Source organism: Dioscorea cayenensis, chromosome 16 (assembly GCF_009730915.1).
Source record: "Dioscorea cayenensis subsp. rotundata cultivar TDr96_F1 chromosome 16, TDr96_F1_v2_PseudoChromosome.rev07_lg8_w22 25.fasta, whole genome shotgun sequence".
NCBI classification, from domain to species: Eukaryota; Viridiplantae; Streptophyta; class Magnoliopsida; order Dioscoreales; family Dioscoreaceae; genus Dioscorea; species Dioscorea cayenensis.
Genome location: NC_052486.1, coordinates 18,321,723 through 18,348,582, shown reverse-complemented (window position 1 = coordinate 18,348,582; position 26,860 = coordinate 18,321,723). Strand labels below are relative to the sequence as shown.

At 33.7% G+C, this 26,860-nt stretch overlaps 2 protein-coding genes across 4 annotated transcripts; both read right to left on the bottom strand.

The window, feature by feature from the left end:
- On the bottom strand, positions 1–7,805 carry LOC120278585 (calcium-transporting ATPase 10, plasma membrane-type-like; the record flags this gene model as incomplete). Its single annotated transcript, XM_039285332.1, has 6 exons — positions 7,649–7,805; positions 7,363–7,515; positions 571–687; positions 447–489; positions 139–251; positions 1–57 (listed from the first exon to the last, which is right to left on the bottom strand). Coding segments are annotated over exons 2-6 (483 nt in total), but the record flags the coding sequence as incomplete, so codon positions are not given.
- Positions 7,806–12,145: 4,340 nt separating this feature from the next.
- On the bottom strand, positions 12,146–23,621 carry LOC120278867 (cylicin-1). Of its 3 annotated transcripts, none has more exons than XM_039285611.1 (13): positions 23,541–23,621; positions 20,355–21,797; positions 20,068–20,075; positions 18,923–19,098; positions 18,129–18,167; positions 17,484–17,544; positions 17,300–17,398; positions 16,041–16,135; positions 15,739–15,852; positions 15,089–15,156; positions 14,274–14,384; positions 13,254–13,494; positions 12,146–12,409 (listed from the first exon to the last, which is right to left on the bottom strand). In XM_039285611.1, exons 2-13 carry the CDS (start codon positions 21,695–21,697, stop codon positions 12,299–12,301), a joined length of 2,466 nt encoding a protein of 821 aa, XP_039141545.1. In that variant the 5' UTR covers positions 21,698–21,797; positions 23,541–23,621; the 3' UTR covers positions 12,146–12,298. The 3 variants fall into 3 exon arrangements, with proteins under 3 accessions (XP_039141545.1, XP_039141546.1, XP_039141547.1); XM_039285612.1 differs by having other exon boundaries at positions 23,533–23,610; XM_039285613.1 differs by lacking the exon at positions 18,129–18,167.
- Between the last annotated feature and the right edge of the window lie 3,239 nt (positions 23,622–26,860).

Sequence of the window (26,860 nt, the reverse complement as noted above, 5' to 3'; positions counted from 1 at the left end):
CATCTCAATAATTCCTTTGTCTAAATTTGTCTTCAACTTGTCTGATAGGCCCTTAACCTATTAAAAAAAAAAACGGATGCCACAGTAGATAACCAAAAAAAAAAAAACCATGTTATTTGAACCAGGACAAGTACTTACACCTCCATATTCTTGAAGAGCAGAAAACTCATGGTCCCTCGTCATTGAAGTAAGCTGCTCCATTGCAATTCCATGACCACCAGCAGGAAGAATAGGTGATCCCCCAGAAATACCTTCTCATGAGATGTGATCAGACATTAAAGCAAAGAAAAAGACCAAGATTGGCATGTGAGAATATTCATTTCAAAAATGGAAGGCGTAAAGAACATATCACCTGCTTGTAATATAAAATCAAATACAACAATTTGAGAAGTTTTACACAACAAACAAGAAGCCTTAAAGATTAAGTAACAAGACAATCAAGATACCTGGTCCACCCTTTTCACCAGCCTCTTTAAAAAGGAGTGCAGCCTGGAAAAATCAGAAATAACACTATAAAGCATGTAATATATGGTAAAATAAAAAGGTGCACTTATGAAGGTAATCCAATACCCGAATGACTTGAGCATGTGCACGTATTTTCCTCCTTATCTGTTCCTTCTCCTCCTCCTTCTTCAAGTCCAGAGTATATCGAAAGCGCCGGGATGCATTTAGCACAAGTGCTGCTTGCTGCCCATATATAGTACACAATCTAAATTGATTAGTTATTAACAATGTCAAGTGTCATTCAGTATGATAGGGACAGAACAGCTCTCAAAAAAATAAAAATAAAAATAAATATCATAAATAAATGTAATCTTGCATGGGAAAGATGAAATGCAGACTTGAAAAGTAACAGCATCAATAATAATATTAGAAAGAGAAATCTTTGATGAGGTGAAACTCAACAGAACTCCTTGTTTCCATTTGAACATCTAAGCAGCAAGTGGCACACATGAAAAGGCATGAATTAAAATCATAATCCCAAGTTCCAAAGAACAATATAGATTCAAAGTCCTTTAAGATATATAGGAAACAATGTCCATTCAAGGAATAAATTGATGAACTGCTGAAAGTATGAGGACAAAATCTAACATTTGTAAAGAAAAAGGGAAAAATGATCGTTGGCCTACAATATTTGGACCAAAATTGGCTTTAACCCTTCCTAAAGTATACCTCCATAAAAAAATTTGAACCAAAAAAAAAAAGATTCTTTTCCAGAGGAAAGCTTGAAGCTTTAAATCAATGGACAAAACCATTAGCGAAGTTGAGTTATTCTCATTAATAGACATGAACCTTATATAAGAGTAACTAATAGTCACAAATCACTTAATATATTAAATTTGGGCTTTAATATATAAATTCAGGTATCTCATTACACCACCTTAAGATTTTGAGTTGAATCAAGCTGAAACAATATTTCCACAGTTTACAACTAACACCTTACAGAACCACACCCAGAAGAATTATCCAAATCTTTGTCTCCTAAACTTTTGCCTTTGCCAAGATCTCCTAGAAACTTAATCCAAGTGAAAATATGTGTTACTCTGTTTTGGTTTTAGTCAACACTCAAATTGGAACAAATTTTCAACATTTATATTTTCAATGAAAATTAAGAGTTACATTTATATTGTCCATTTGGAATAGTCAATACAGTACAAGTTAAATTTATCATATCAACACTCAGGTTATAAGAAATTACAAAACGAAGTTATTTGAAATATAACTTATAGTATGGCAAACACAACCCCCCATCAAAGAATGGATGAATCAAATGATGCATTAATCCCAATAACACCATTTACAAACCAGAACTTTTAACTCCACCTTTGATGTTGAAATAAAATGGGAATAAGGAATTAACAAAGATGTCATTGACATACATGGTTCTTCCAAGACCTGATCTTCCCCAAAGTAGATAAACTCACAACCAACATTTATCACCAAAAGCAGTTCCAAAACATCTTTCAAAATGTTAATGCTAACAGAGATCAAATGACTGTACTGCCAGCAGCTTTTGATATCTCCTAGAGACACAGCGCACCAGCGGGCGGCCTTCGCAGTGCTGGGCAAATGCCAAGCAGGTTCTAATACGAAAGGTCACTTACCAAGAAGAAGTATGTACCAGTCCATAAAAAGCTTCAAGGATTGACTTTGGATAATCAAATTTCTAGGCACATAATCAGGCAGGCAGACACTAATTATGAAGCTAAAAGACAAGCCGCCAACAGTATACTCCCAAATTCTCATCCATCAAGGACAGAATTTCATATGTTTTATGTTACCTAAAAATATCAAACTTTAGATATTCAAGTATTTTCTTCATTAAGAAGGTATACTCCCAAATTCTCATCCATCAAGGACAGAATTTCATATGTTTTATGTTACCTAAAAATATCAAACTTTAGATATTCAAGTATTTTCTTCATTAAGAAGCAAACATCCCTGTGGCCTTTGCAACTCTATTTCATAAAGCATACTTATATGTGTTGTGCTGAGCGTTCCTCATGAAGTCATTAAAACCAAGTTTCATAGCTTGCAGGAATTTTTCTTAACCCTTAACTCATTCACTGAGGTTAAACGACATGAACTAAAGTAACTAGATGAATAGCAAAAGCCCAAGTAGGCCCAAACTTAGTGAATAAGCTATGGCTATAAAAATTGTCCAACTACATCAAAAGATGGATGCATGACGACATAAGAGCCAGAAGCATGGCTTTGGATCGGCCTGCTTAGCGAGCTTAATAGCCCGCCACTTGATTCCACTATAACGTCAGGCAGGTGGAGCGCTCTGGCCACATACCAAGCTCTACTATGTGTGTCCCACCGTAAACACGCACATGATGATTGCTTAGACAAATTTTAGCGACATTTCAGTGATATTGTAGTCATTATAAACAAATAAATGGATTACAAGGAGTATTTCATTTAAATAGTATATCAGGTACTACTAATCTTGCTATCCTCTTCATTATTGATAAATGTCATAGTTATGCAATAACAAGGTATTAACCAACTGCTAATAAAAAACTTTATAACAAATAATATAACCGCCTACACTAAATCCACGAACAAGCCATACAACAACAATTGGCTTGAGGAATTGATTTACTTAATTGCCCATTCTAAATAAGCACGGAGAAATTGTTTTGCTAATTTTCCAATCTTGGATTTGTATATGCCTCTATTTAACAAGTTGCCATAAAAATGAAAAGTAGTCTCAAATCAATTCCTCTATGTTTTAAGTTGCCATATGAATGAATGAAAAGTTGTCTCAAATCGAATCCTACATTTTGCATTGTTTATATGCCTCTAATGTTAGATTGGGTGCTTAACATTTTTGAATGTTAATCAAGATATATTCATTTGTCCTTCTTCCAGTTTGTCACTTTCCTAGTCATATACTCCCTAAACACTTCATCTATCTCATATCTATCATGGGTAAATCATAGGTTGCACTTGAGAATTTCAACCATTGTATTCTCATATTGCGTTAACTAGGCATCAAAGCTGGCAGGACATGTAGTTGACAATAGTGAACATCAATATGCTTTAGACCCTAATTTCTTTGGTGAGGCTAATCCAAGTGATGCATCAACATCGTCTTTTAACACCACATGACTTTACATCCAAGTTCAAACCTACAAAGACCACACAAACCAATGCTTCAAAGTTGGAATGTAGTATAAACAGGGTCTCGAGACCAACATTCAGATAAGTCTCCAAAGTTTGTTAGAAATTAACAAGACCTGGAAGAATATTCTAACACTATAGAACTAGCATTCTCCAGGAATTAGTGATAGGGAGGAACCAAGTTACATCTTCAAAGTTGACATTTAAGACTCGCCCACATGTTCTTTAAGCTTTTTGTCATGGAATTTTGTAGGTCTACTAAGCCAAGTGATTTTCACAACTAGTAGAATAGCAACGAAGATTTTTTAGCCTTATAAACTTTACGGTGATCAAAAGATTGTTTTAGTGGCACTAGAACTAAAGGAAGAAGCTAGAGAATGGTGGAATAAAATAATTAAAAGGCACATGATGGATGTATAGGAAAGAAAACATTGCCCATTAGGAGATGGTGAAAAGCAAGTTACATGAATATTGTGTGCCGCATCAAACAGTACTGTACTAAAGACCATGAGTATTTGACACTCAAGTAAGGGAACACAACCAGTAAGGAATATACACACAAATTTAAGACCAATCTATATGTATTAGGATGCAATGTCTAATGCCAATGTCTAGTATTAAGTTGAAAACTAATCTAAATTGATAACTGACATAAGGCACTCTAGTGTGATGTAATTCCAATCAAAGCTTATCCTTTGCTGTTAGGTCAGCCTATGAAATTTGACAACAATGTTCAAAACAATGGAGAATCTAACAACATCACTACGCATTCATGCAAGAAGACAAAAAGATAGTGTTATGGTATTGCCTTATGTAACATTACAACCTTCCACTTAGCCCGTAGCTTTTGCAATAAAAGCTTTTAAGATAGTTCATCACAAACACAGTATTATTCTTCCATTGCATGTTGTTTTTATCACATGTACTATGAGAGGCAAAATCCTTAACAATGCTCAAACTCTGTTACAGGAATATAAGGCCATTATGCTAACAACATTGCTCCAAAGTCATCTCCTATCTAAAAAACCAATACTCCATTAACCTTATGCAAGTTATCACTCTTCCCATTCACCCAACATACCAAATAAGCCCTATTGAACATGTATAATTACATACAAATAGATAAAATGTTACACAAGGGCTTTTTAGCATAAACCAAAAAGTCCTTGTGTTGTTTCAATAATTCTTATTCTCAAGAGACATGGAAGTTTGAGGATGTGTGTCGATTCCAAAGCAATTAACAAAATTACAATCAATCACAAGCTTCTTATTTTCATTTACATTACATGTTGGAGCCACTACGCAGTTTCATAACCTCTTCAAGGATTATTGGCCTTTGAAGCGGCTTTAGCCAATTGTTTAATAGAAAACTGCCTTTAAAATCTTAACAAGATTGTACAAATGGAAGATGATGCCATTCAGCCTCACAAATGTTCCTACAACATTTACAAAGGTTATAACAAAAATCTAAACCTTTTGGTGGGCCAGTGTATTATTTACTTCAATTGCATTAATGTTTTCATTCCAGATTTGAGAAATACATACAGCACCTCATGAAAGTGTTGTTACATGTGATTTAAGATTTGAAGTTTTTATTTCAACTTGAAGAAGCACATTTGCACAACCAAAAATGACATTTATAGGTTTTATTGTCTCAACAAATCGCATTCAAGCATATTCAACCACGGTTCGGACCAATATTAATTAGTTATCATATACTAATGCGCAAGAAAGGCCTTTGGAACTATCTGGTGGCATTTTATTGACACTTCATTAAAGGTTTCAATATCCTTTCAACCTTTATCACTGCCTACGCCAAGAAAAGCCTTTTAAAGTAGCCTTTAGCAATATAAAGAGTTTAGAATGCAAGAAACAGATTACAAAGGCATTAATATTGTGAACATAAGCTTTTTGTTTTACCAATTGAGGTTTTTTTTTTTACACCTCTATAGTTGGGACTAAAAGGATCCTTAGCTTAGAAAGGCAGTTTATTGATTTCTTTAACTATAAACCCAATAAAGTATACAGCCAATATTCTCCTTAGAACATGGAATTCTATGGAATGATGGGAAACCCTCAAACATTGGTGGCCAAATGGGAATCTTACACCACTTACTTAGGATGAAGAACAAAAGTTAAGATGAGTTGAGCCACCGACAACATCTACTCGATACATAGACAATTATTTTGTCCAACTTCAAGCATATAAAAGACCTTTACAAAACTTTCAACAAAATTTTTCAAAGAAGCACAATCAAGTATAAACTCTCTCAACCTAGGGATGATTCTTTGCATGATGGGCTTTTATTTTGCAAAACCCAGTTATGCCATCCTATGTTGTCCATGGGACAACAAAGCTGGATTTTGGTGGGTTATCAAGTTATTTTGATGATGAAAAACCCTACATTTGGTGAAGGATAAAATTTATTAGTGTTAATTAAAAGAAAAAACTGCCCTCATTTTATTTGTTTGTGTATTTATTTATTTATTTGAAAAAACAAGTTATCTCATTGTAAGCCCTTGCAAGACATGATAGTTTTCAAAAGTCAAATGCAAAATATAAAGCTCTATAGCTCACTGCCAAATCCGAAATGCTCTTGGAAGACAGCAGTATAGATTGCATGTTAAGGTTACCACACACAGTGAGGACACATGATTTTACATTTCTTGTTATGGACATATTTTCAAAGATGGAAAATTTAAATTTTCTATAGCAAAACAAATGGTGCCAAGCGTGTGACAAAATTCATTTTTTCATCTGGTGATGTGCTTGCATGACTTGCCAAAGGCTACTTTCTCTAACAATGATGTTAAATTTACCAACTATTTTTCAAAAACAAGATGAGCAAGGGTCGTACAAAGTTACAATTTCCTAGCCCTACCACCCCTAAACTCGGTGACAGATGAAGCTAGTTAACAGCGTAACTTGGGGAACCTTCTTCATTGCCGTACTAATCAGCACCAAATTGGCGATCTACTATGTCCTCACAGCAGGTTTTCTTATTACAACTCAGTTAATTGCAACACTAACATATACACCTTTGAAGTTGTTACAAGTAGTTGTTCTAGAAAGGGTATCTGCCGTTAGGTGAAGAATAGCTATCTCTAAAGGAGCTGCAGAATCTGGCCACACACCCAAATACCTTTCAGAATTCACACTGGTGATGCGAAGTAGGTAAGGAGAGAAACTAATGCACTGTATGCAGTTATTTTTTATTAATTTGAAATTCAAACAAAAAATTCACAGATGTTATAGCATTAGTCAGATATGAATTGAAAAAGTTTTCTTTTATGAATGATTTTCCTTTCCTAACACTTGCATCATTCATTTGTCTAACAAGTTGTCTTACAAATAGAAAAACAATAGCAAATTAGCATCCAGCCTTGTGAATTCATTTACTTAACAAGTTGTCTCACAAGTCTAAAAGGGAACTAACCATCAGGTTTTGAAGCCCCATCACTGTTCTCTTTTCTCCTATACCACTCCCCAGACACTTAATCCTCCACCTGTTCAAATCTAAGCATTCAAATCATACCCCCATACTATACAAATTCAAACAATTTACACTCTACCCTGCCTCATTACCCATTCAAATCAACTTCAAAAGCAAATGCAGTTCTCCACACACATAATTAAAAAAAACATACAATCATATCATCCCTGCAAGACACACAAACACACACACACACACAAAAAAAAACATGAACAAACAAAGATTCAGATTTGCATACCCTCCATCTCCGAAGCCGTTGAATAGAAGCATTCTTAGCAGGTATATCAAACGCATCATCCGAGATCACATTATCTGGGGCATCACTCCCCCGCTCTTCATCCCACTGTCTCAATGCCCTTCCAGGAGACACCGCCGCACCACGGGACTCCATCTGCGTCGCAGGAGAGATGACACCCGTGAATCTGGTCCAAAGATCAGCCATCAAAAGCTCGAGGAAAGTAAGCAGCAACAAACCACAAACCTTTCACCAAAACATCAAAATATCCAAACACGCGCTTGCTTACCGTCCGAAGTCTCTGCGAAACTCCGCCGAGGTTCCTCCTCAGCTCCGGAATTCGCGTTGCAAGGACGCAAAAGGTCTGGGTGAAGATGGTGAATGATGGGGAAGCAACGCCCGCGCGTCACGATAAAGACGGCGGGAAGCTTCGTGGAAGCTTCGTGGAATGAGAAATAAATTAGTGTGTTTGGGTGAATGAGAAAATGAGAGTGAAAAGGATTCAAATGAAAGAGATTTATAACGTATCTGATAGTTACACCTGTAATGTAATGGCCTTTTGCCTTTTGAGAGTTGGGTACTTAATACTCTTTTTGACAAAGTCGACAAGCGACAAAAGAAAGGACAGATGTCAGAGTGCATGCAGATTCATGATGGGCATTGAATGACCTCCCGAGAATAATCCCCACCATGCAACCCCTGGAGGGAGAGCGAGGTAATCCTCGCACGTAACTCCCACAGGGGACCCTAAATATGAATTATGAGTGAGGGAGTAGATTCTAGTCGAAATTTGCGAGGTTCCTTTAATACCTAATTACCTATAACAATTGGTTAGCTTATTAGGCTCTCAAAATGGTTTTTTTTTTTTTGAGAGAGAGTTTAAAAAGAAGTTTAGGTCCATATAAATTTCTCTGCACTAATTCATAAAATGATCAATTAATTATTGGGAAAACAACATCATAAAATCATTTTTTATGTTTTATATATTTTTATTTTGGTCATTATGATTTGGTCTTTTATTTTTAATTTTTGTTATAATTTCATCATCTAAATATACTTAGTTAATGACGATCAACATAAATGAAGATTTTGTAACTGGAAGTTTTAAACTTTTCTTTGCTTAGGGCAAAATAAGGTAAGTGGAGGTTTTAAAACCTTGTTATGTTTGGTTTGAAAGGTAGTTGGAGGGAAGGTTATATAGTAATATTACTAAATTACCCTTAAAAGAAAAGACAAAGTTATAACTTCATTTAATAAATTACATGAAAATTTATAAAATTCTCTCCATTGTTTACATAAATCTCTACCTTGGTTTTTATAAAATTTCATTTTGAAGAATGTAATTAATTAATTAATATCATTACTAGGTTAATTAATATTATTATATAGTTTGGCAATATTAACTACTACCTAATATATGCTTGATATTTTTTTAAAAATAAATAAAATAAATTAAAATAACTTACGATAAAGTGAACATTATTGTTAAGGCATATTTTAGTCCAAAAAAAAATTAAGATGTATTTTGGTCCACGAAAAAAATATAAGGTTTTGTATTCTGATTTCTATAAAACCCTATAATTTTTTTGAAATATAAGAGACATTTTGGTCTACAAAAAATAATATAAGTTCTCTCAAAACCTCCCAAACTTATCATTTTGGAGGGTTGAGAAATGAGAGTTAAATAGAGGTTTTAAAACCTCCATTTAACCTCCTAAATTCTTACCTCCCTCGAAAATCTTCTCCCAAGCATGAATTTTTAAAAACTCTTGTCTTATTTTACCTTACCTCCATTTACCTCCAACCAATGATCTCCAGAGTTGATTATGAGAAATATAAATAAATTCAAGATATATAATCCAAATGTAAAGAAAGAACATACACTTCATCTTCATGCAAAGTTTACGAAGTATACTTATTGCATTTCTAGTATGGACCAGTCTAAAAATTTTTGTATAGTACTTCATCTTCATGCAAAGTTTATTAACTTCTTGCAACTTTAGCATGGACCAGTCTAAAAATTTTTGCATAGTTCCAAAATAAAATGTACATGTCCTAACTAGTTATGCAGGGCAAGCTCGCACTAGGGGTGGACATGGGCCGGGCGACCCATGGGCTGGCCCGAACCCAGCCCAAAAAATACAGGGCCTGGGTTTAGAAAGTTGGCCCAAAAAACTGGGTTGGGCTCAAATGTTTTGGCCTGATTGAATTTCGGGCTGGGTTTTGGTCAGATGAATTTTGACCCGACCCGGGCCGACCCGAATAAATAAATAATATATATATATCATATATTATTTATAATATATATAATTATATATATAATAGTAATAGGCTTGAAAAGAGTAAACATTTATAATTATATATATAATAGTATTTTTTTTTTAAATGTTTGAAAAAATTTTAGGGGTTGTAGTAGTAGTTTTATTTAGTTATTTCAATTATTTCATAAAAAAAAATTATTTATTTTTTGGGTCGGGTTGGGCTGGGCTTGGGCCTAATGACAATCAAATGGGTCGGGTTTGGATCAAAACAATTTGGCCCGAACATGGCCCGGCCCGGCCCAGTTCGAATATATGGGTTGTATATTTGAGTCTAGCCCAGCCCAAATCCGACCCAGCCCGGCCCATGTCCACCCCTAGCTCGCACTAACAAGGCCCACCCTAGGTATAAACGACCTAGGACGTAGGTTTTTTGTGGAGTCCTATATTTTTTAAAGATATTTAAAATTTTTTTTTATTAATATTATTATTTTATCCACATAATTATACTGGTAAATATCTTGATTAATTTTAAAAATATAATACTCATCTTATTTAATTGATTTATAATAATATTAAATTTTATTTGCGGTCCAAATTTTTTATTATATAATTTATTATTTAATAAAAAATTATTAAAAAATTATTAATTCGTTTAGGGGGCCCATTTTTACTAATACCGGCCCTAACAAGTACTTAAGAGCCGGTTGATGTCATGGGCAAAGCCTTGTATTGTCACGTGCAACTTTTGTAAGTGCTAATGGGCCCTATCTTCTCTTAGTAAAGAGGTTTTTGCTTGGAGGCCCCTCTAAAATTTTAAAATTATTTAAATATTTTTATAAAAGTAATACTCACTCGTTTCTTTTTACTTGTCCTATTTAGTTATTTTTCTAATTCACACCAATTAAGAAAAATTGATTAAAATTAATTTGTTATCTATATTTTATAAAAAATTTTATTACTTTTCAAAATTATCCATATTTAAAACTCGACTAAGTGGAGTATATGATTTAATATTTAGTTAATTGTGATTTATTAAAAATTATATAAGTATATTAAATTAAAGGGTAAATTTGAAAAAAAACATTTAATATTAATATGACAAGTAAAAAAAAACAAAAAAGAGCTCCAAAACATAATAAGTAAAAAAGAACTGAGGAAGTATTTGTTTTCATGACACTATAAATGAAGAGAAAATGAGCGTAGTTTCGACAAAATTCAAAAACCTAACTACTAATAGCGATTAACAACAAAGGGATATAAGCAATGAAAATTCTTCTGGAGCGATGTGCAGAAAAAAAATATTATTTTTACAGGGGTATCTCAACAAATAGGCACTCTCATCGTACTTTTAAGGCAACTCTTAGATGCCTTTTCCATGACTTTTACGACAACCACTAAATATTGCTTTATTACTAAAAAAAAATAATGGGAATTGATGAAACTTAAGATGTGGTTGATATTAATTAGATTTATATATTTTTAAATTAAATTTTATTTTTATAATCAATGATGACTTTTAGTGATATTAATCATTTTTTTATAATATTAATTATTAATGATTTTTATTTAAATCATTGAATCTCATCAGCAAAAAGTACTTTTTCTTGATTTGATTAAAATTAAATATTTTCATGTTAAAATTATTTTAGCTAAAGATAAATTTAATTTATACCAACTATTATTTTTGGCAAAAATAATGAAAATTTAATATTTATTAATGTTGACTGAAGTCTATTAAATTTTATATTTTATTAAACAACCCAAAAGTGCTTGCGCATGTATTTTAATATAAAAAATTTCAAAAGAAAACATTTTTCCTCCAAACACCGGTTACACAGCACCAAAATTGTCCTCAAAGTACCACGGACAAGTTTGATTTAGCTTACAAAACCAAATGCTTTTCTTTTGTGATCCCAAAAAATTCCCATTTGTACCTCAAGACACTCAAAAATAATTATTTATATTTTAAAAATAAAAGAAAATTATTTATTTGTATTATAATTTTTTAAATATAACCACATAAATTTTCATATAATATATTATTTTTTATTTAATATTTTAATTTCTCATTTGTTTAAAAAAATTGAAGAATATTTCAGTCAACATTACTTTTCTGACAAAATGACTGAAAATAAATTATCATAAAAAAAAAAAATTTAAGAATACACAAATACCTAAGAATTTTTTGATCATGTGAGAAATTTGGAGGGACGAAATAAAAAATTTCTCTAAAAATAATTAACCACATTTAAAAAAACCGAAAAAAAAAAACAAACAAACCAACCCATGACTTGATAGTTGATACTAAGGAAGTGCATTCAGACCAACTTTTAACCAAATCAACCTAAAAGACACCCAACCACAAATAACTTTTAGAAATAGCTTGACACAGACAAATGCCTAAATTCATTTATTCCCTGGAAGAAAGAAATAAGTCAGTCAGCAAACAATAGCATCAATTCCTGCCAAACATTATCAGTTAGGTGAAATACATCAGCCTATTTAATTTATATTTTCATGGAAAATAAAAAAAAAAACCTTTGCCACATTATCGGATTAATCAAATCAAATTACATATTCTTTTATGACCTTAGGTGACCATAAGACACAGATTCTATACAAACATTGTGAAGATTTTACATCATGAAAATTGTTGGAAGCCCAAAAACACTGGCCGACTAATTTGGAGACAGAAAATGAGCTCGTGCGAGCACATACTCCTTCCCCGCCACCCAAACACCGGTTTGTGACCATTGTACATCCTCCCAACTCAAGTTTTCCTCCAACACCTGCTTATCGGGAAAAAAAATATGCATATATCAGTTAAAACACAAAGGAATTAGGAAATAATGGGCTGCAGAATAACTTTAGTTGATTTTTTTTTTTGAGGAAGAAGAGCGGGGCGAACCCACTAGAGACTCCAGGGGCGTGCACAAGCCTCGGTGGAATAAGTGGGGACGGGGCCGCGCTCACGTGGCGCTGGAACCACCCGTACACAACCACTATTCACAACTCCCAGAAATGTGCCCTCAGCCGAGAATCGAACTCTCACCGAGTGGTGAGAGTGGTGAGAGCTCTATCGGCGACCCATGTACCAATAGACCCGAAGGTCGTTGGCAACTTTAGTTGATTTGCATTTGATATTGAGAATAACTAATCTGATTTTTAACCAGATGGAAAAAAATATCCCAGAAAATAGGGATGAAGTAGTAGAATGGGTAAGCAAAAATCAAAATGAAGCATAAAAAAACAGACAAGAATGATATGAAGCATAAAAAAAAGACAAGGATTATCATTCTGAATTTGAATACAAGAATGGATTCAAATTTATAACCCGTTTTTTCTCCAACTTATCCCTGGATAAACATCAGAACACATTTAAAGGCAACTCTTTCAATAGGAAGTAAATCAATGCCTGAATGAACAATTTCTCATTACTTATTTGATAATCTAAATCAAATCTAGTTACTTCATATCATAAGCAGTTTTTAAGCGATGTCTTTTAGCAAATCCACAGGTAACCCGAGAAAGCATTCAGAAAGGGTAAAAATATACAATAAAAAATAAAAAAGGTATTTTTTTTATGCATAGGAGACCAAAAAAGACAAAAGCACAAAACAAACAATACAATACCTCTAAATGGTCCAATGGTAATGGAATTCCAATGGAACGCATGATATTTTGAGGCAGGGGCTTCTTGCAGCGTGACCACCGGAACACATCAATGATATTCTCACGGTCCATATTTTTATCAGTAGTTTGGACATGCAAGGAATGATTTTGAACTTTATCCGGTTCCGCTTCTGTTACATGAGAGGATCCGGGAATTGTACCATTACTGACAGCCTTCTCTCCATTGAAACACAGCTCATATCTGGAAACATGGTAAAACGTTGAAAACAAAGTCATCTTCAAACAAATGAAAGTGTATACTGTCACCATAAAATTTCCACCTCACTTGGCCTCAGCTATAGCAAGCAACAACCAAAACAAAATCTCAGAAACATGAGATAACTTTTTCTGCCAAAACTTAGTCACACAAATCATCAAAGTATAACAGATTGAATCCTTAAGCAATCCTCAAAAGCGAAGGCAAGGATGAAAATTTAAAAAGAACAATAATAAATGTCACAGTGAAATGTCAGAAATATCAATCCTAAGCACACACAAAAGTCTCACAAAGGGAAAAAAAAGTCAAACAGTGGAAACATGTCTTGTTCAAATCATCATTCCATTTCCTCAATTCCATCTGTACGAATGACAGTGTTAAAAGCCATACACAACGAAAATGACCTCCCATGTTCCCAAAAAGAATCACTAGCCCAACAAGAACAAATGACTAATTACTATCCACAATGTGCCCCCACTACTCAAAAGTGTGCAATTGTAACCATGATTTTCAGCAAGTTCCAGACACACACACACACACACACACAAATGAAGAATAGTATACTACATATTACGGATAGCACCACTCTGCTTCTATGAAAGCATAGCTCATCCCAGGTAAGAGATAAAGCAATAGAGATTGCAACAAGTATGACGATTTTGTTAAGGTTAATTTAAGATATGTCGAACTAATGCTACTATGATAAGGGTTATATGAACCATCATGCAAGAGCTTTGAAAAAGATATTGGGAAGAAAATTATACCTTGTAAAGTGAGTTTCAAGATATAGAACTTCTCCCTTTTTCAGTCGAGCTGATGTATATAATGGCCTCTTTAGTCCCTTATCAGCTACTACACTAATACTGTATTTAAGCCTGTAAACACAAGAGGTGACACAAGTCACTACATCATGCATAAAGTGATGAGGCAAAGGATAACATAAGTACATAAAGCAGGAAGTGCATACAATGTAAAGAGGGAAACCAGACAATGTAAAGAGGGAAACCAGTAATCTGTAGATATAAAACCCATGAAGTTTGAGTAAAACACTGTGCAACTGATCAGGAAAAAAACTATTACAATTTTGAGGCCACCACAGTGATGAGAAAGATTATTATAAAGATATTACCAAGACAAAGTAACATTTGAAAACTCAATGACATTGAGAACATTGAGAATGTAAATCTGGTTCAAGTGAAATTCATTGCACAAATGGATTTCTAAAAGTAAAAAAAGTCATAGAAATTGCAGAATAAAATCCAGAATCAAGATCAATTATTAAAAAAATTGTTTATACAAATCAGACAGATATAAAAGGATATTTGTGCCCAGAGAAAAAAAAACAATGAATTTCATCATAAAATGAGCATGGAAGATAATGGAAAAAATATCCTAATAAAAATTGTAATTCTCCAAAATAATAATAATAATAAATAAATAAATAAAATCAGAAAACAATCTCCTGCATGATCTATTCTTAATGACATAAGTTGGCATGATTGAAATAAGAATATCATTGATGGTACCAAGGAAGGCCATATTGTTCTAGAAAAATGTAATACGTAAAAATTTTAAATACCATGGTTCATTGCAGAGGTTGTATTGAATTGTAACTTCATGGACAAATCGTTGTTGCCGCAATGCATTCTGCATTCAGAACACCAAAAACATATTTTTTTCAAAATGACAAGAAACAAAGCAAAGTAACAAACTGAAGTTGCACTCTTTCCTTCTTTTTAATGAGCCACCATTGAATCCTAATGCATATACACTATTTATAACTAAAACCCATCACTGTAGCATTGCATATGGTTCTAGAAGTCAAAGTAATGACAACTAGTAAAAAGATACAAAGGTCGACTGCAACATTTGCACAAAAAGTAACCAACAATTAATAATATAACCAAGCAAAAAGATCAAGAGCTGAACATCAGAAAATGACAGCCATAAAAATCCAGTTCAATTCAATATCTGGATTGCTTCTTTGCATTTAAGGATAGAGTATGTCATAAGTAAATCTACTCGCAAGCTATATCCATGAAAATTAATCAGGTTATACAAATATCATAGTTGGAAATCTCTGGAGGACACAATATACAAACATCTCAGATGAAACCAATGTAGCAATTTTCTTTTTCAAATGTTATGCGCCAGCATGTTACTCAATTAATTTGCAGTTGAACAGACAAGACCTAGAGAAAGGAAAAAAAAAAAGGGCCTTGTTGATACCGAAGCTGCAGCCCGAGTAGTCATTGTCCGTTCGGCAGAAACAGGAGCAAGAGAAGGCTCAACTGCAGACATATGTGCAAGACGAGGCTCTAGATCAATCATCCCACCACCTTTCTGTTCAATAAAAGTTGCACACACAATGGTAATAAGAAAAAAAGAAGAATATACATCCACAGCCACATTGTAAGCCAAAAAAAAAAAAGGAATAACAAAAAGAGTAGACCATCAAAGACTTCATCTACAAAATATGGTAAAAACCAATTGAGCAACTAAAAGATTAACTTATAAGATGATCATACTACCTTTACTATGCAGCACCTTTCAACACGAAAACTACAACCAATTCCAGCTCCCCAAGCACGAGAACGAACATTGTTTCTCAGAGTTGATGTGTAGCCTACACAAATCACAAGCTAAAGGTGACACAAAAGCACAAACCTTTACCAAATAACATCCAACTAAAAGCAGGTTATTTATATGCCAGCTGCAAAGGCTAATGAAGCAAACACCCTTTACACCATAGCTTCAAGTCTAAACCTTAAAGATTGTAAGCTCAAAATACTGGGACTCAGACATCAAAACCAAGAAGTTAAAGAATGGTAGACTCGGAACTAGTGCATGAAGCTGCACCATACAAGACAAGGTTCACTTTCAAGGCAATAATAAACTTTCAAGCAAACCTGGAAGCCAAGAAACAGACCTGTAGTTCAAAAATCTTGAAACAGCAGGTGTTTGTTAAGTCAATGTTGCTCAACTTGGGATATAGAATTAAGTCAGATACCCCAAAAGATATGACCCGGGCAAATCAAACCAGTGATAAGCAAGCAAGGTTTTTGTTTTTTGTTTTTTGTTCTTTTCAGTCTCAAGTTCCCAAATTTTTAGAAACACATACAAAAATCACCAATAACTGAAAAAACACAGAAATTTTAATAAAAATTTAAATTTACTATGAACTATATAAATAAAAAGAACAAAGTTCTAATCTTCTGGCATCAGAGAGTAAAAAAAAGTATTTCTGTATAATTCAGCATGCACTGATGATAGATATGAAACCATGGAAAGGAAATGCCAAACATTAGCTGCAGTCACTCAAATTACCTAGGAAATAATATATTAATCACTGAGAACAATTAGGTAACACAACGCCTCTTATGGTTCTTTCTATAAGAAGTTCCTTATACAATTTTCTATCACGGCTTATATATTTTTTTTATATGCTAATAGGCTTACTTCAAAGCAGACATTGCATTTCACTTTAACCCTAGTACAGACTCTAATGAGCAGTAATAGAAACCTGCCTATGAAAGGTCAAAAACTGAAATTCAGAACAGCATCTCATCAGGTCATGCTTAAAAGAGCTTTTACAGAAGAAAAGAATTCAGAGGTTTGCTAACTCTTATAGCTCAATACCACCCAAAAAAACCAGAATTACTATTCAGATGTGCAAGTGCTCAACAATGAATGCTAAAAAACCAAGTGCAGAAATAGCTGGAGCATGTTAAATGGCACTTTCAGCACCAAATCATGGTAAATAATAAACAACCTAACTTCCAAAGCTTACAATCTTGTGGAGGGAGCACTCGGACTGTAGCCCGTAATTCTTGAATAGCAGAGGGAGGTGGTGATGCTGTTGGGCGGCAGTAACCGGTATGCATGAGAACTACCAAACAGGAATCATGTAAGTTCATAATCCAATTGAATTGAGGAGAGCGAACCTTCCAAATATTAAAAATGACAAATCATACCAGCAACAAGATCTGAATCATTCGTATATATATCAGTTCCCCATAGTTGGGCACCTTTGACCTGAAGAAGACAACCTCAATCATGAGAAATGTTTCCATATATTTTCTTTTTATCTTTTGGTAGTGTTTAGCAGCAGGAATAAGAGAAGAATAAGTCATTATTCGTCTGTATAACGGCCAAACAGCCGAAGAACAAAGAAAAATAGAATAAGTCATTCTATTCCCTCATTTTTGGAATGAGAGACATTATTCTTGAAAATAACTAATGCAACCCTGAAATGGTATTAGATTATTCTCAAGGTTATTACTCACCCCTGCCAAACTAGGGGCCAAGAATAGCCGTTTATTCCATATTTATTTTATTATGTTACCCAATTTCACCCCCTTATTCACTATTTACTATTCTTGTGCTACCAAGCACTACCTTAAGAAATGGTAAACATTTTCACTGAAGTTTACCCTACATTGATGAGGCACTTATGACAATAGCTCAGGAAGAATTTGACATACTGTTTAACTGTTAGATGCGCAGAACAGAATCTATCTCACAAGAATATAAGTATGGAAGTTGCATGATAACCCACCCATTTCATGACAACAACCTTATTCCCATACAAATCTAAATACTAGAGAACAACAACTTACTGAAAAGATGACTTCATTCAACGCAGGGCGTAAGGAAAACTGGAAGCAAAAAATGTTAGTTATCAAAGCACTGCATGATTAAAGCTTAAATCAAAAAACTGAATGAGGAGCTGAGGTGGACAAAGATTATTATTCAAATCAAACAACAAGTTGTGGGCCTACAACCAAGAACCTCTCCTTTTGGAAACTAAAGCAACCAAGTTTGCCGACACACTCATGGGTTGGACGGTTCGCAGATCACAAAGGGTGGCTGTCTTATTTGATTTCCTTCGGAACCCAAAAGTAACTTTTAAGTCTATCTTCTATGATAATTACAACCAAGCCTCATCCCAACTATTTGGCAGGAGCCATATGCTGCCTTCCATAACTTGTTTGAGTAATGTTTCCATGATTAAATAACAGGTTATAGGATAAATCAACATTTCTCACCAAAACTATATGGAAACGCATTCTTAAATTTGTTGATAACATCTATATTTTAATCAATAATACATTTTCTAAATCACTTTCTACATGTATAAGAAGATGGTCCAAATGAATGTTTTGGTTCCCTACACTCAACCCCAGAGATGTTGCAAACAAACTAATAGCAAATCTACAAAATATGTGAAGGCTTCTCCATTTATCTTTTTGACACTCTTCCACAACATATTTCAGCTTCATAAAATTGTGCACGGTACTAGTTAAAGTTGAAAATCACTACGGTCCTACCTTCTATGAGCAATTTAAAAGAAAAATTGTATAAATGGGAAAACAATTGTTGATGACATCTTTCTTGATTAATTACTGCTTACTTGATGATTTGTAGCAATCACATATTCCGCTGGTATCCGAATTTCCAAGGTGGGGCCATTTTGGAGGCTCTCACCATTCTTATCTTCTTGAGCTGCTTCAAATTCTTTCCAGGATTTAAGAAGTTCTTGCATGCACTCACCAACTTTGTAAACAATTGAAGAAGCTTCAGACTTAACTGCACCAAAAGAAGACCTTATTAAGATGCACAAGACAAAAAAAGAGAGGTTAAAATCACTCAATTGCAGCCTCTGAACATCGTATAATGTCATAAAGACAGAACAGTTCATAAAGACGGTTACTCTTATCTCTTGCAGTAATAAAATATGACGATCTTTAACTTCTTTTGTACGACATGTTCTTGATGGACAACAATATACCTCATATCAAAGTGGTAGAGAACAAAGAAATTCATGAAATAGATGAGTTATAATATAAGGCTTTTAAAACAACATACTTTGGGTCAATAATGGCTACAAGAACCTAGACGGTTTGGTTGTTCCATAAGTTGGTGACACCCAAATATTAAATCTTTGAATAAAAAAAAGGTGGCAAATTAGATTCCTCGTGGATTGCAAGAAGGCAGGTTATATTTCATGTTAGAAGATTAAGAGTCAAAGGCTCTTAACACCTCATATAAAAAGAAAAGAGACTCGCACTTGAGAAGAACAAAGGTCTCTACTTTCATATCTCAAAAGTAAAGATGACAAACTCTCAACAATTCATGATAGAATTTGCTGATATGCAAAATGCCATCTGCCACAAAGATGCATCATCAGCTCGTCTTAGGTCAGTTAACCTTGACACCAAAAACCTCAATATTTATAAAAAAAGACAAAAAAATATTATTCTAATTTTCTAGAATGTTCAAGAAATAGAACTAGATTTCCTCTCCCATCCCATCCTACTAATTATTGGTACAAATATGGCATCTTAAAAATGCTAGAAGTTTTAAAAATTGATAAATTGCAAGCATAAGAAGATATATAAACATATTTCTGACTGTCCCGGGAATAGGTAAGAGTATAAATCTGCATAATTTTTTTTAAAACAATTTTGAACTGGTTATTCTAAAAATCGACCACGATTAATTTCTTTCAAGGAAGGTTGCTTTGCACCAACAAACATCACAAAAATTTTCTCTGACCTTGAGATCTGCAAAAAAAGAAAAAGAGCAAAATGTATCAGTGTTGGTGAGAACAAGCTCAGACAAAAGTGAAATAACCAGTTGAAGAGCTATCTGCACGAAACAGTTACTCAATTTTACTCAAACAATTAATTGTTAAATGACGAGTTCCAAGGAAATTTGGTAAGTCTCTCATTCGCATATATAAAAACTGATGAATTAAATGAACTAATGTTCCACAATAAGAATATCTCCATATTCACATTGGCTAAATCAAATTTCATGCTAATTAACAATAGACTGCATACCCTTCATTCTCACGTGTTCTAGATCGAAAGCGAGGCTCTCTGTGAGGAGCTTGAGGAGCCCCCCTTGATCTCAGCATTCTTGTACGTTGTTGAACACCAGAAACAAGAGCTTCTCTGTCCCTTTCAGCAACACCATCAATACAAGCATCCTCAGATTCCTTCTCATAACACCTTACACGATGTTCAGATCTATCACCTGCATCAGCATCCCTTTCTCTTCTTTTGTCTTTTGCATCTCTCTCATAAGATTTCCAGCTTTCATCTTTGACACTTTTTGGATCTAATGCTACTGTTTCCTGCTCAGTATTCCTTGCAGATCCATCTATCATCTCCCTCTGATAATGTGCATTCTCCTTCTCGTTAACATTTGATGATTCTAATTTCATAGTATCCATCTCCTTATCAATACGTTCTTTGTCTTTCTGAGCATCTTTTCTATCCCTCTCAGTCTTCTCCATATCACGGTCATCTCTCATCGGATCCTTCCTTTCATTGCTAGCACTGGCCAGCAGCATATTGTTCCGCCAGTCATTTCTATCCTTGTCTCTTTCTCCAAAATCTCTGTGCTTCTCATCCTTCCTTTTCCTATCCATGTCTCTTAGTTTATCATCTCCTTTCACATGAACCTTGTTCTCACCAACAGCCTCACGCCCTTCTGCAGAAACCCGATCTTCAGCCATTGAAAAATCCCTTGCACCTTCTTCAGTAGTTTGTAAACCATGACGTGAAACTCGCCATGAGTCAAAACCATCACTTGGAAATTCAAAATGTCTCTTACCTCTGTGATTTTCTTTGCTTTCTTTCCAACTTGAGTATGGGTGGGATGTGGTATGACCATCTTTATCAAATTTAATCTCACTTTTGATTATGCCATGAGATCCTCTATCAGATCTTAGTTCTTTTTCTTCACCCTTTCCATCTAACCTTGCATCATTCTCACGAATCTCACCCTTGCCACCTTGAGAATCCATCCTCATGTCAGGGTACAAATCCCTAATTTCTGCCTTTGTTTCTCTATGATCAGTCTTCGTATCTCTTACATCCTTCAAATTTCTGGATTCTGGCCTGCTATCAGATGTAATGGGATGATCCACAGGATTATTAGATGATGGAGACATCCGATGCACAAGAGATGATCTCTTATCAACATCACGGGACTCAGTACGTGGGACTTTTGCCATTCGCCCATCTGAGCCATGCTCAAACGGTAGGTGAAAATCATTACCGACCGATTGAATCAGCTTGCCCGAAACACCTGAAGATAAACTAGTTTCATCAAGTGGCCTTTTTAAGGATGCAGAATGGCCTCCATCCTCATGCAACCTTTTGGGGGCACCACTCATGATTTTTAGTATTTTACCCCACACAAAACTGTCTAGTAGTAACAAATGTGTGCAAGAGCAAGGGCCCAAACATGAATCAGGACTGTTTCAGTAGGAACTCCTGTCAAATAATAACAACAACAACAACAACAATGATAATAATAATAACAATAGAACAACAAAATAATAATAATAGTGCCGTAAAAGATAAAGTTCAATCAATAGCAAACCGCCTAACCCATATATAAGTTATAAAGAGAATATACTATCATCTAAAATGTGTGACCTGTTTTGTGCATTCATTATCATCCAAGCTAAAGTTCACAAGGTTTTACTTGTCCTAAAAGATTCACAGAAGCAATTTTCTCAAGTGCATGCATGTCTTTTCTAATTGAAAGCAACCACTAATTTCATGATTGACACAACTAATGTGAAATTGCACAATATATCTACATTTCTAAACCAGCAAACAGAAGAAACTAAAAAGGCAGACGGGCTTATATGGTAGAATTAGATGATCCATTAGAAATCAATTAATGTGGGAAAAAAGCAACTAAGCTTTTTTCTTTTTTCCTACACACAGCTAAAAATAACAGCTGACATAGAAGTCCCTTGAGTGCAACGATCAGCTGTAAATACAACAAGAATAATTAAAACTGTGTTCTTGAAAGAATAATATACAAGAATGATAGGCTTTATAATTAGAGACAACTAGAAGCTCTAATTGATATGAAGACCTGCCAAAGTTTCAGGAGGCAGCCATTGTGGTGCCCATTCTATCCAAGAAATCTAGCAAATACTGGTCATAAATATTAGATCACACATATGTGCCAGTGTGGTCAACAGATAATGCGCTGTTGCAGTAAAAGAAAGAACTTCAGCAGTGTGGCTAACAGACCTATTGTAACACTAGCAACAAACTGACCCAAATCTCCAAACTAGACACTTCAATAACCAAATACGCATGAAAAATTAAAGCACAAAAATTCTCCCAAAAAAATTATTTTTTGCAAGTAGTTTATGTATGAGGTAACAGTCACTTGCAATCAACCTAAGCATATTCCCTGACCAAAACTAAGTTGATTTCACATCTTGAAAATGTTAATTCATAAAAAAATTCCCTTTAATTGAGAAAGGACCTTACCCAAACTGCTACTTGCCAAAGCACAAGGGAAGATAGTTTAACAAATTTTATTTTCCAATGCAGAAAACAATACATAAAAGTAATTTTACTTGCCAAGGCGAGAAGCATACATAAAAGGTGATTCTCAGAATTTTCCATTTACCAACAATCCTTTTCCCCATACAGTAATGCCGCGGACCTTTCAATACTTTCTAAGTCCTACAACATTACCATATACATTCTCCTAGGTTTTTCTTTCTAATGGACAAACACAAATTCACATACCAAACCTAATTAGTACCCAAAAGATCTACAGGTAAAAGATTTCCCCCGCAAACTACTGATTACTAACACAAAAATTACAATTTGCACAAATTCCGTTTATCTAGCTACAAGAAATTGTTAAGTTTCAAACAAAACAATGGCAAATAAACCAAAATCAGAACCACTCTTCGACTATCGAATTCGCAGCAAAATTTCAACAGAAAAGCACCAGATTCGCATGAACAACCAAAGCCACTAACATTCACTACAAAAACCAAGCACCAATACCAATAAGAAAAATAACCACAATAAGAATGAATCAAAGCGCATATAAGGTCAGAAATAACCAAAAGAAATCACTTTCCAACCCATAAAAAACAAAGGAAAAACCGAATCAAACAGCAAATCAATACAATTATTCAACTAAAAACCCCAGAAATCAAAAGGAAAACGAAAAAAAAATCCTAACTTTCTCACCGGACAACCACCGCTGTGCGGCCTCCGAGTGCTTTGAGGAGCGTTCTCTGTTTCTCTTGTGTTATCTCTCCTCTTATTTCATCGCTTGTTATTCGGAAACCGAGTCTTTGCGAGTCTTATACAATGGATGGGAATTGGAGTGATTGGGAGGATCTGAGCCGTTAGATTCTAATGGTTGTGATTTGTGATCGTTGGATTCTGTGTGGCTAGGGTAGGCAGGTTGGGTTTTCGAACTAAGGCGTGGATTTTATCAACGGGTTTCTTTAGGCAATTTTGCACTTATACCCTGCTAAAATTGCATATATGTGTATATATATAACTTTGGTATTTTTACATAAATATCCCTATAAAAAAAACTAAAATTATAGGCGCATGCGTTATTTTTTCATATTATAATAAAATAATTTTGAAGTATAATAATAATTTTAATATTGTTTTTTTTACATTAGACGACAAATACCTTCTATTTAAGATTTAAATTAGGGACATGTACAGATATGGAGCGCACTCGCATGCTCAACAATATTTTGCTCTCCTCTTGTGTAGGTTTGGATTTCATGACTCTTCCAAAATGAAAACCTTATACGAAAAATTTGATACCAATAAACGAAGAAATCATTGGTCTAAATTTAACCGTGTAATATGAAAAAAAATGAAGTGATGCAATATTGCAAAATAATTCTTGTAAATATAGTGGTTCTCTTAGCATTATCTATGAAAATAAAGATATATTATTCTTTAAATAGTTGCTATTAAAAATAATTGTATAAATAATATTATATAATAAAATAGATTAATTGCATAAATATGCTAATTTAGGTGGTTTTAAGTTGTATTATAAATATTTTGTGTATTATTAAAAATTGGTGTACAGATGGGTTGTAGAATTAAAAATGTTTTAAAAAAATGAGGAATATAATGAAATTGCTTTAGGCCTTGTTTGGATTAGATTCTCAAAAAAGTGTTTTTTTTTTAAAGTTTAGTAGAAGTGCTTTTGGAAAAAAGTGCTTTTCCAAAGTAAGTTAATCATTTTTTTATATTTTGTGTTTGTATTAGCTTTTCTATATAAGTAGAAAGTTCGTAAAAATAAGTTTAAAAAAACAGTTTTTGTCGAGTTTGGTTATGACTAGCTTTTTGAAAAAAAGCATTTTTCGCTTTTTACGTACCGCTTTACAGAAAAACTAATACAAATAATTTTTTTTGAACACAGAAGTGCTTAACTTATAAAAAACACTTCTAGGTTTTCCAAAAGCTAATCCAAACAAGCCCTTATTTTTAACCAATTTTTTTTGGAGAAGTTAAAAAAATGCAATAAATGAATATAGAAAATTATCATTATTGTTGAGTTAATTTAAAAAATATTTTATTTTAAATAATTCAAAATATTTTGAGTGGAATACAGTATTGTTGATGCTGAATAATTTTTAAAAATGTTTGTAGAAGTTTAAAAAAAAAAATCAAAATAGTGTAAAAAAATACCTATTACAAAATAAATTCCAAAAAAGGGTGTCTTTAAACATTAGAAGTAACGCTATTAGTAATCTTTATTTTAAGCATAATTTATAAAATCTTAGAAGGGTTTTATGAAAGTGTTGATGGGATTTTGGTGAATAATAAGAAGACGAATGGGTCGAATGGGAAAAAAATTTAATTGAAGACACTTTTCCTTTGAGGCAAAGGGAGTTTTTTTTTCCGGTTGAAAAAAGAACTCTAAGAACTATTTTATTAAAAAAATTAACTACAAGAAGAAAAACAACAACATTAAACTACAAAAACCAAATCACGTATATTTAATGTTTAAACTTAGGGCCATCTTTCTCTAGAGAATTTATCAACTAGTAAGGGAATTTCACTCGTGTGCGGAACAAAGATAATTCATGAGAGCATCAATCATGCTTGGCAAGTCTGGCAGTGACATTGTTCCAATCTCTTGGGAGGACATAAACATTCAAGTTTTCATGGTTTATGATGAGCAGTCTGAGAGTCATTGTCCTTTGAGATAATCACCCTATAGTTTCATCATTGTCTTCATCCAACACTTACAAAATATGACTATAATTAGTAAAGCCATTCCTAATATTCAATCTTATCTTCTTATCCTTGTCATGAATTTTTTGGGTAAATGATGCTCAACTATTATAATTTGCAACTCAATATGCTAAATTTAGGGATGTAAGTGGGCCGGAGAATCCCCGTTCAACACTTACAAAATATGACTATAATTAGTAAAGCCATTCCTAATATTCAATCTTATCTTCTTATCCTTGTCATGAATTTTTTGGATAAATGATGCTCAACTATTATAATTTGCAACTCAATATGCTAAATTTAGGGATGTAAGTGGGGCGGAGAATCCCCCGTTCCCCGCGGGGCGGGGATTCCCCGAAACTTCCCCCCCCCTACCCCCCGTGGGGTGAGGAGCGGGAAAAAATTCCTCCCCACCTAGCGGGACAGGGCGGGGGTGGGGAATGATCTCCCCGCCCTGCTCCCGCGGGGATTCCCCGAAAAAATATATTATATATTTTTATTATATTTATTAAAGATTATTTCAACATTGATATAATATTATATATATAATCAATAAATATTTATTTGTTAATATTTTTAGTTATTAATAAGTTTTAGTATATATAACTTTCATATTTAATAGAAACTTAATTTAAAATAATTAAGTTTAAATATAATTGTAACAATAAATTTGAAATAATGTTATATATTATTTATTTAGTGGTGGAATTGGATTCTCAATATAAATGATTTGAAGAAAGAGGAAACAAATTGATGGAAGCATGAAATTATTGTGCTAGTTTTGCATTATGAATTTTATTTAATGGATTTGTAATTTTAATTTAATTTTAAAATTTATGTTATTTGTATTACTTAATTTGTACCTTTATGTTGTTGTTTCATCAAACATTATATTATGACTTGTTAGGAGAAATATTTTGTGTGAATTTTTATTTTATGTATGATGTGTATGTTGTAAAAAAAACTTTGGTTGAGAATTTTTATTTTATTTCATCATACATTATATTTTTTATTTTCAATTGTATATAGCATCTTTAGCATATGTATAACATAAATGCATTAGAAATATTATAGTTATTTACAGAAAATTTTTATATCAATGTTTTGGGCAGGGGGGATTCTCCATGGGGCGGGGATCCCTGCGGGGGAGTGAGCTGCGTGGGGGATTTTTTTCCCACGGGGAATTTTAAACCGGGGAATCCCCACTGTGGAGAACAGGGATGGGGGACGGGAATCCCATTCCCCGCCCGCCCTCCCCACTTCCATTCCTAGCTAAACTCCGTTCTCGAAGC

Bases quoted from the DNA above. Each gene is read 5' to 3' on its own strand.
- LOC120278867 (XM_039285611.1), bottom strand. From the start codon at position 21,697: ATGAGTGGTGCCCCCAAAAGGTTGCATGAGGATGGAGGCCATTCTGCA. The intron at 15,853-16,040 runs GTAGTATGATCA...TTTATTGAACAG, and splicing joins AAAGGTGCTGCATAGTAAAG to AAAGGTGGTGGGATGATTGA. The intron at 15,157-15,738 runs GTATCAACAAGG...TTCTGAATGCAG, and splicing joins CTACTCGGGCTGCAGCTTCG to AATGCATTGCGGCAACAACG.